General features: G+C 41.2%; 1 protein-coding gene across 1 annotated transcript; it reads right to left on the bottom strand.

The window, feature by feature from the left end:
• Positions 1-5,587: 5,587 nt before the first annotated feature.
• Positions 5,588-8,192, bottom strand: LOC309698226 (E3 SUMO-protein ligase ZBED1-like; the record flags this gene model as incomplete). The annotated part of the gene is made up of 3 exons (XM_082520525.1): positions 5,588-6,477; positions 6,646-6,898; positions 7,075-8,192. The coding sequence occupies 3 exons, from the start codon at positions 8,190-8,192 to the stop codon at positions 6,061-6,063; spliced, it is 1,788 nt and encodes a 595-aa protein (XP_082376651.1). The 3' UTR covers positions 5,588-6,060.
• Between the last annotated feature and the right edge of the window lie 2,888 nt (positions 8,193-11,080).

The following is an 11,080-nucleotide window of genomic DNA, read 5'->3' as shown; positions in this document are numbered from 1 at the left end:
CAAAGGAAAGTGCAGAGTTTGAAACTATATAGTCCTGAAACTGGGGTCTCTGGGTATAAAAGAAATACTAGACGCAGTCAAGTGTGCACTCAGTGGCTCACGCAATGTCAAGTGTTGTGATGTACTGCTATTGTCCCATGAGACACAGGACAGTCAGCTCAGTTTGAAGGAACAGGTCAGAGTACATTGTGTGTGGGTGTTAGTAAGTGGATGGTTTGTGTGTCTTTGTGTGTGCTGCTTGAAAAAAGAAATCTAAAACAAAATTGTACAAAAGCAAGACAGTTTTTCTCTTATGCTGCCTTGACTGAATCTTATATGTTATTTTGAGGAAATTATAGGGCATACTGACCTCATATGAAAAATGATTTAGGAGAGTGGCTTGATGCAAATGTTTTGAAATAGACATGACAGATTTCAATATCTGAAATACAACATTATGAAAAAAATCAGATTTAGATGACAAGATTTGCATTTTGTTTTAGGGGTAAAAAACTTTAAAAGAAGGCAAAGACGTTTAAAAACAGTAAAAGGATAAGTATGTTTGAGCATTTACATCAATATGTTCAGTTTCATGGGAACTCCAAGTGATCTGTATGAGAATCATGATTTTATTAAAAGCGTGAGAACATCGCTGCTGTTCTTTTCTATACGGGAAAACAGGAGATCTTATGAAAAAAAACGAACATCTTGAGCTTAAGAAATTTGTGTGATCACAGCTTTTGAATATGGCGTACTGAATATGTGCTACAACACATTCAGTACTGCCATGAAAAAGGTACTTGCTGAAAAGAGTGATAGTGGTTTACTTCAAAATAGATATCAATACGTTTGTTTGCCTAACAATCACCATATGCATTATTAAAGCAATCGCATAGTTTATCAAAGGTATTACGTGTGATGTTCGTTAACCAGGCAGAGTCGAGTAAAATATGTGGGTGGTTATTCCCGCTCTGATCATTATTATTTCAAGGCTGTCCTGATGTCAGACTGAATCACTGAACCCTCTTTGATCTAGGCTCTCTGAAGCAGCCCATATGGCTTAACATTCAGGCCGTGTATTTACCTTTCTAACTGAGTTGAAAAATGTCCTCATTAATAACAGTGGATTGTTTTGTCTCTGAGCTGTCTGCCTGGGCTTGGCTGGCTGCTGGTTGCCGAGAAGAGTGTAGTGCATCCACCCAGAGTAGGCCGCAACAGTACACTGGTAGCACATTTAGCAGCGCCGTTAATCTGAATATCAGACGCAAACATTCAGCTTGCATAAGTAGCAGCATGAAAGCAGCTTATATTTTGAAAGAGAAGGAGTGAGTGGGATTGAAACGGTGATCGTGCATTCGCATGCAACTTCTCGTGTGCGTGCATGAATGCGTCCATATGTGTGCGTTTGGATTTGCCTCAAACATGTGTATCGGTATCCGCGCACAGCTGAGGGAAGGGGAGATTTGTCGGCTTGAATTTCACCGGTTGAACTTTGGAGTCTGATACGTTTGGGTGAGTGAGGTAAATCACATAGAGGGGTGACTGCTGTCGGGAAGGTGACACTTTGAACAGCACCAAGGTTCATGAAGGGAATTCAAAAGGCATGCGGACTGCTCTTTCTCAGTTGTACATAATCAAATCATTTGTATCTTTTTGGTAAATCATCGTCCTCTAATGTATGCTCTGTAATCTCTTCTGAATCAGTGTGAAACCTCCTGTCTAATCTCCTGGACCTATGATTCATTGACTTACTGCTCACTGCAAGGCAGCTTTTTATTATCAGATTTTTTTTCTTCACTGCATGTTGCAATGGGAGGCTTAATGTGTCTTACTTTGATTAAAGTGTATTTATATCAGCGTGGAATTGAGAGAGACTGAATATGAATTTCAATACAGAGAACCGGCATCTGATCTGTGATCTGCAGCTGCATGCCACAGTGGGATGTAGGCTTAATGCAGCGGGAGGTGCTGGCTTATGAGTTTGCCACGTGGATGTGTTGTCCTCAAGCCACACCATTCACTTTTTTGTATTCATTAAGCTAATATGCGGTGGCCTTCAACTCTCACACACACCCAACCTCTGAAGTTAAGTGTCATTGAGTGTCAATAGACACTGGCATTATTGTCTTTTTCAGGCATGAAAAATTCTGAGCATGTTTCATAAACTTCAGTGTCATTAGTCCCACTGTGTTTAGATATAATTAATTTGAAATCTGATAGCATGTGACAGCTATTCACCATTTGCATTTACTAAACAGCTTCTATAAATCAGACACATTATAAAGAATAGCGATAGATTTTGTTTTTTGCATGCTAAAATCAGCAACATAAAAGATGGATGGCGCCAGGGTGCCATCACCCATCAATTTTCGACTCTACTTTTTGAAGATCCAACATTAGTATTAGTTTTATTAAGCAACAATTTATCTTGGATGCTAATTTATCAGCTAACACTCATTAGCTAGCCAAGCTAATAAGGGTTAGCTGATAAATTAGCATTAGTTTATTAAGCAAGAATTTATCTTGGATGCTAATTTATCAGCTAACGCTTATTAGCTAGCCAAGCTGATAAGGGTTAGCTGATAAATTAGCATTAGTTTATTAAGCAAGAATTTACCTTGGACACAAAGGTGGAGTGTTAATTTATCAACTAATGCTTGTTAGCTTGGTTAGCTACCTACATTTATAAATTGTATGGGTGCACATACACATATCAGATAATTAGTGCCTATAGCACCAGCTAATTTCTCTATAAGACACTTGCCAAGCACAAACAGGTTTGCTTCAGGTCAAACAAACCAATGTCAGTATACATTTTGTATTTAAAACAACATGTAATAAGGCAGGAGTTTAACAATGATCTCAGCTCCGTTAGAACTTTTGGATCTCTTTGCTTGTGGTCTTGGCCTTTGGTAATGATTTCCAACTGTTATCCATCACTCGGTCACTCATAGATATTTCCACTCAGTGTGATGTTATAAAGTAATTGCCAGTGTGGCTGATCTTCTGACTTGTTTTCTTCAAAACTAGTAGGTGCTATTTGGATTCAAACTGAACGCCTTTTCCAGAATCTGCACTGATTGTTTGACTATAAATGCTATTATACACTGGCTTCAACAGTACTGCTGATGGCTGCATTGTCTGCCAATAGCACTTGCCAGCTGTACCCCTGCCCAGTGCATTACGTGCAGTGAACATTTAGTTCACTGCTGACAGAAAACAATAAATGCAAATCTTTTCAGCACAATCGTGCACAAGGCGGCTATTTAGTTCAAGAAAAATGCTGTTTCTCTATAAAGGAACGCAAAACTGAGTGTGAAATAAAACGATGATCTTGTACATCAAAGTCATGTTTTGCATCCACTCCAAACTTCTGAAAACTGCAGACACTATGGCTCTGTGTCCTTATGTGCTCTTGATTAACTTTAAGCAGCATTTACATTTTAAACAGACACACATCATAACTGGGCATTTGCTGAAATGACTGATAGTGGTTTTCTTGGACAAGCTCATTTCAAGGAGGATGGCAACTTTACTGCAGTCAGCTTGGATTAACAGCAGCTACAATGAATCACAGCAAAAATGTCAAAGCATATCTAAACCACTCTCAAAACTGCTTAAACCACTCCTGCAGCACACTATCCATCAGCAGCTCCTTCCGATGGTACAGCATGGAAATAATGCATTTAGATGTGCTACACACAAATTATGATCAATGGGAGGAACCAATAGCTGAGAATTAGTTAAATAAAATATCAGTTTAAGAAGTTGCTGTGAAAAGTTTAGATAAGTTTTGAATTTCTGGTTTGTGTAATTTATTATACCTGATATTAATCCCTCCCTTTAAGAAAAAAACTAATGAGTGAAAAGGAAAAGAGGGCCTGTAGATAATGCTGGCATTCATTTGTTGCACACGTTATACAATCTGTTTACTGCCTCTTTGTGAATGTTAATATAAATGAACTGATGGCAGGAACAGCTGTAGTTACTTAGCAATGAGAAGCGAGCTCCTGCAGTCACTTACAGGCCTGTTTTCATTCTTGTTGGACATTCAGTAGATACTGTGTCGGTAGCCATTATAGACAGCTGAATGGAAACGCATTCCACCAGAAGGATTTAGTGCTGCGAAATATCCCAGTGTTGATATGAGTGAATAAAAAGATTAACTGTTCTAAATAAATAGATGGATAATCAGTTAAACTTGATGCAGTGCTGCATGTGGGGCACGCTTTATTTAACCCAGCGGTCTCCAACCTTTTTTGCGCCACGGACCGGTTTATGCCCAACAATATTTTCACAGACCGGCCTTTAAGGTGTCGCGGATAAATACAACAAAATAAAACTAGTACCGGTACCGAAAAAAGAAGATTTATTTATAACACACGTGAAAAGACTCAGGAAAACCGAGTTAACGATAAAAACGATAACAAAATAACGCTGAAAACCGATAAAAACCCTGAAAACCATACATTTCACACCTGAGCCTCAACTCTTGCGGCCCGGTACCAAATGACTCATGGACCGGTTGGGGACCGCTGATTTAACCCATTCCAAATTAGCATCCTTCTGTACGATCACCCACAGAGCTGGATGGTTTGCAGGCGACTGCATCAATATGTAAACCAACACTTCATACACTTTCTTTTGTTTTGTACTTTAAGCACTCAGATAGCAGTTTAAGACGCTGCTCATGTTAGTATTTCATCTGTACGACCATGTGTGTTTATTCCCACGGTACAGTGGAAGTGAAAAGGAGGACGTCTGTTGCAGTGAAACTGCCATAAAAAAAGCAGAGCTCCAGACACAACATGTCTATGTCGAGCACCCTTGAATGACCCGGTACACAATGAGCCACAAGTGTGTGTGCGTGGAGCTTGCCCGAGTCTGTACAGTCACTTTATGTGTGGGTGTTCCTGAAATGGGACTTTATTGGTGTCCCTTGGGTACCCATTGGTTTCCTTTGTCTGATCCTTAAGACCCCATGGGACCTCAGAAGCTTTAGAGTTTACGGTCTCCTATACTTGCACACATACACAGACTCGCCTGTATAGCGCTGCCATCCACCTCTCGCCCGCCTAATAGACACTACATAAAAGGAATCCCAGTGGGGCCTAAGTGGGCCTCACTATTCATTCACTCCGCGTCTGACATCAATAAAATGACCTGCAACCACTCAAACACACCTTTCTGTCACTTCCAATTTCCTGCTTCCTTACCGATGGAACACAGATGACTATATCAAGACCGCTGCTCTCTGTAGCTTACAAAATATGAGTGAAAGTGCCTGAATTTCAGTTATTTCTTTGTCCATTTTACCTGCAAAATACAGCAAAGGATATTGTGATATTAGGACAACAAGTAGTATAAAAGTGAGATCTTAAACCCAAGAGTTATAGGTATAGATAAACCATGGCGTCCCACATCAGATGGTACAAACAGTATTGCCACAGGAAATAATACATTTGCTTGTTAAACGAGTGAAACCAAAATGCAAATAAGGGAATGCACTTTTGTAAGGGGGAAATAAATCCGTTTAAGCTATTAGGTAGGGCTGTTCAATATAACGATATATATCGGATGATGATATAAAAACTAGTGCTGTCAAGAGATTAAAAAAAAATAGAGATTAATTAATTATGATTTTTAATTAATTGATCTAATTAATCTCTTTTTTAATCTCACCTAAAAATAGCTGAGGAAAGCCCTCAACTTATTGTGGCAGACCAAAAGACTGATATAACAAAGAAAGTGACTTTATAAAGTCATTTATTGTTTAACAAACGTTAAACAGATGCAACCATTTACATACTGTTGTATTCTTTTGTAAAATAAGTGGAAAAATAAATACAAATAAAATCAAATAAATTAAGTGCTGCAAGTTAGCACATCAGAGTTGCTCTTTTCTGAGCAATACAGCACTGAAATTCCTCTGCTTCAGATAATGAAAAATAAAACTGACATTGCAGTGCTGCAAGTTAGCACATCAAAGTATTCTTCCATCACAAAAAAAAGTGCTGAACATCAAGCAATCTATTCTAGTAGGCTACAAATGACACAGCAGCTATGCTGACCACATGTGTCTCATTTCTTCTTCCTCAGCCAGTCGCTAAGACACACCAGCCTGGTAACATTTTCTGGAAGCAAGGCTGCCCTTTTCTTTTGCACTATGTGGCCTGCAAGGCTAAAGAGTCTCTCACAGGGTACAGAGGTAGCTGGGGAGGCCAGGTACTTTTGTGCTAGGACTGACAGCTTTTCATAGACTCCTGAGTGAGCATACCACCACTGCAGGGGACAGTCATCAATACTGATGCTGGGTTCTGCTCTGTAGCGCTGCAGCTCTCCAGACTCAATTCCATCTTCTGAGTCAGAGTCAGACCCCAGAAGGAGTTCGCTCCTCCTCTTCTTCTGAGCTGGTCCATCATCCTCTGTGGAGGGCTGGAGACTATCTGCTCTTCTGGGCTCTGCTGCCTGGAGCATATTCTCCAGAATGGTCCACACCTGAATGAATGAATGAATGAATGAATGAATGATTGTGATTAAAACTAAGTGCTTTTTTTATTTTATTTTATTTAATCTTGTAAAGAACTTTGTGTTCCATATAATAAATAAAAGTTTGATTTGATAATGAATTGGACTCATTAGTCCAGCTTAACCTTATTGTCCTACCTGTTCCCTCTTTTCTCTTGGAAGACATTTCAAATCCTTAAACCGTGGATCCAATGCTGTGGCCACCTCGAACCATATCTCGTTGCCATTAGCTCGTCGTGCTGCCAGATCCTTCTGGAAGGCATTCTTGAACTTCACCACGTAGGCAGGATCATCATCAGTAATGTCCATGACACGGTACAGATGGCGAAAAGCAGGCAGCACTACAGAGCAAGAGACGTAGGCCTCACCACCCAGCAGCTCTGTCACATACCTGCAGAGGTGGAGAGGTTTGCTAAATAAACCTAGCTGGATTCATTTAAATCAAAGTGTAACTGATTTCCAATTTAATTGTCCTTAAAAGTTCCTTGTTATGTTCATTAATTTTGATTTTACACATGTAACAGTAGTTTATATAATTAAAATGGGAAGGTGTTTATTTGAACTTACTTGCATGGTTCAAGCAGGAGCTCCAGCCTCTGCAGTTTCACCCACTCAGCTTCGGTTGGCAAGACCAACCTGTGGTTCTGTTGGTCCAACGTAGCCTGGACAGCCTCTCGGTTACATAGGAGGCGTGAGACCATTGCGAGAGTCGAGTTCCACCTGGTGGGTACATCCTGTATAAGTTGATCGCTCTTCTTTCCGAGTGCTACTTGTTGTTGGTTAAGTTCTGTGGTACTCGCAGGGCTTTGTTTAAAATGACCAACAATCTTGCGGCACTTTGCCAGTACACCGACAAAACCACTGCTATCGAGACATACCGTGATGGTCCTCTGGAGAATGTGAGCATTGCAGGCGATGTGCTCATATGGAAGTGCTCTCATAGCAGCCAGCATGTTTGCTGCGCTGTCTGTGCCAATGGTGGATATCTTGTTTTCAATACCCCAGTCATTTGCTACCTTGAGGAACTGTTCGGCGCATTTATCAGCAAAGTGCCTGGTTTCTGTTCTCATGACGGTCAGTGCAAATGAGTTGAGGTTCCACTCACTATCAATAAAGTGTCCAGTCACCCCAAAATAGCTGTGGTTGCCAGCTGAGGTCCAGTGATCTCCGGTTATAGCAACACAGTTGGGAGAATCCTCCGCCAAAATCTCAAGTTTGTTTTTCTTTTCGCCGTCGTACATTTTGCTGATTTTGGTCGTTACTGTAGTCCTGCACGGCGGCTTGTATGACGGGTCAATGGACGCAATTTGCAACACCTCTGTCAATCCTTCGTCCTCTACTATATTTATCGGCCTACAGTTCATCGCTATCCACTTGGCAATAACATTAGTCAGCCTGTCGGTCGCAGACTTGCTCATACGAGGGGTATTCTCTAGTTTTGTTTGGCGAAAAGCTTTGCTCTGGCTTGCTATATTGCTAACGTCTTCACTGCTAGCTGTTGCTGCACTCGCGGCTGGGTGCTTTGCGTTGAGGTGATAGGCCAAACTTGAGCTGCTTCGGTGGTAAGCAAACTCCTTCTTACACTCTAGGCAGACCACTTTACCTTTGTCAATGGTGCCGTCGGGGCGTTTATGAAATACAAATTTCCCGTTCATTGGGCCAACAACTCTCAGATGCGCCTCCATATCCACACTGTAAGCTAATCACCACTTCTCACCTTGACCTCACGACGTGACTCCACCCCCAACAAGTCAAGCACAAGGAGCCCAGCACATAAAAACGGATTTTATAACATAGCAACTCTCATACAAAATCAATGACGTCAAGAGATTAAAAATTAGATTAACGAGATTAAAAAACATAACGCGCTAAATAGCATTGTAATTAATTAATCGCAATTAACGCGATAATTTGACACCCCTAATAAAAACGTCTATCATTTCATTTTACACTATCGTTTGGTGTCGTAAAACAAACTGTTTACGGCAATATTTTTTCATCGTTTTGATGGTCACTGTAGTGGCACCTGTTTTTATGCGTTGTCGTTAGCAACAACGACGGTAAAACCGTCACATGTCCGCTTATTTATTTTCCACATAAACCTTTCACAATAAAGCTCAAGATCCTGTTGAGACTTTTCAAAATAAACTGAATCACGTAAAAGAGAATGCAGAGTGTTTACGGCTGTCAGGTGCTAAAAAAATAAACCTTAGACTCAAATGTTACAACAGGCTTTTCCCCGCAGCACGCCATGTAATAAATACTCACAACTTTACAACTTATGTCTAAAAATGTATAGTTTCATGCATCGGTTTAAACCAGGGGTGTCAAACTCCAGGCCTCGAGGGCCGGTGTCCTGCAGGTTTTAGATCTCACCCAGGGTCAACACACCTGAATCAAAGGATTAGTTCATTAACAGGCTTCTGGAGAAGTTCAAGACATGTTGAGGAGGTAATTTAGCCATTTAAATCAGCTGTGTTGGATCAAGGACACATCTAAAACCTGCAGGACACCGGCCCTCGAGGCCTGGAGTTCGACACCTGTGGTTTAAACACTCGAGTCCAGGTACATGAGGCCCAGCTGGAAACACTTCATGCAAGTCGAGCTGCCCGAGATTCACAGAATTTTCAGAAAATGTAAAATTTTTGTGATTTATATCGTTATCGGACGATAGATGTCTTATACTGGGATATGAGATTTTGGTCATATCGCACAGCCCTACTATTGGGTAAAGGTGAAGGGCCAAAAGATGCCAAGTGAAATGCCTGAAAAAAGTTCAACTGGTCCTTTTTGATCAGTCTGTGCTTTTTATTTAGCTTTTTATTTTATTTTTTAAAGGCTGGTTAATTTCAGTTACCTCCTTTTTATGAACTATAAACTTACATGAGAGCATATGTGAGGCTGATTTCGCATTAGTCGCTTGAAACCCGATCACTTGAGAGCCAATATGACGGCATCTGGCATTTTCCACACTGGCCTGACAGAGCAGGTAGATTCGATTTAGCAGCTTTTCCTTCTGGATGATCAAAAGTTACTAGTGAGAACAGATGGGAACAGGAAGAGGAGACTCCAATAAATCCGTTTAAATAGACTGCGTTTTTGGGGGGATTCATGCAAGTAGGCAGCGAGCGCCTCAGCTGCCACCTGCCCTGATGGGGCTTCTTATTAAGGACTTGGCTCAGTTTGGCAGGTGCACTGAAGAAACAGACAGAGGGCTAAATAATAGTGAAAGGTGTTTGTCTTCTCTCCCACCCACCCCCCTTTTGGAGCATAGCTAAAATTCATAACAGGAATCCCATTATGTTATCAGTGTTGTATAACGTCGACAACGCCATTCCTGTGACAGGTGTGTAATCTCACCAAAAGTGTTTTGACAGTCCATCAAACCACAAACGCCAGCTAGAGCCTGATCCTTTCGGCTTCATTTTGAATGTCATTCTGTTTTGATTTTAATCTGGTATATGAAAGCCCCCGCCACACACCAACGTGCAAACACCCAACATTCAAAAGCACACAAACACTCATATCCCTCCTACCCCGCCGTCACAGAGGCTCCGTCTCCCTCCCACCAAGCATTCTCCTCCTGGAGATTTTATTGCTATCCTCACCTGGCAGGGCGACATCATGATCTATTTTCAGTATTTGTCCATCTCCTAGAGAAGTAATCACCTTAGCTCTGCCGTAGCAAACACTGCTGTCAGATGAATGACATTGAAGCTGTAACAAGAATCTGCAATGGCTATTCAACAGCTGAAGCAGGAGCCTCCGCTGCTTTAGCTTTGGAGATTGCATTCAGAAATGGTCACATACATCTCATTAAAGAGTTCTCAAACGGAACAACAACCCTGTATTTACAATGTCGAATGCACCGGGCTGCAGCTTCTCTTTGGAAAATATTCTTTAATGAACAAAAATGAGGCAAGACTGCAAAACAAACCCGACCTCTGCTCTCTTCGAGGCCGACATCAATACGGATTTGTCCCTGAATACTGGCTCACATACTCAAACTCACTGTATTTTCTAATAGGAGGTTGATAAATTAAACGTTACATCAAAATCCAAATATAAAACATTTCAATTTAGGAAACATGTTTGTTCATTACTTCTGCATTAGCTGAAAAATCAGCTAACAAATAAACTGTGTTAGCTTCACTTCAATGTGAAAATTTCCATTGCTCCGTGGGCCTACTTGGACATGTACCACCCAATTAAAAATTGTTTCTCCCCGAGCAGGCCAAATCCCTTCACCGCACTGCAAAAACTACCTGCAAAGAGCCCAAAGCAATTACTTGGATTCCAACCTCCCCAGATTCCAATCTGCAGAATGTGCCGAAACAAGCCTGATCCATGGAGCATCCACCCAGCAACCTACAGGACCCAAAGGATCTGCTGAAAGGAACATTCCAGAGCCACATATCAAAGGACACCTCACCTCGAAGGGCCCTGTGTCGACACCACAAGGCCTCAGAGACGTTTTCAGAACCTGAATCTGATTTTGTTTCGCCAAGCATGTTGCACAAACAAGGAATTCTGTTCCAGCTGTTGGTGTGCACAAAGGTTATGACAACAACGT

The sequence above is a fragment of the Aulonocara stuartgranti genome (assembly GCF_965226115.1).
Source record: "Aulonocara stuartgranti genome assembly, chromosome: 22".
Taxonomy (NCBI): Eukaryota; Metazoa; Chordata; class Actinopteri; order Cichliformes; family Cichlidae; genus Aulonocara; species Aulonocara stuartgranti.
The sequence above is the reverse complement of the archived record's forward strand: the minus strand, read 5'-3'. Positions and strand labels throughout refer to the sequence as shown.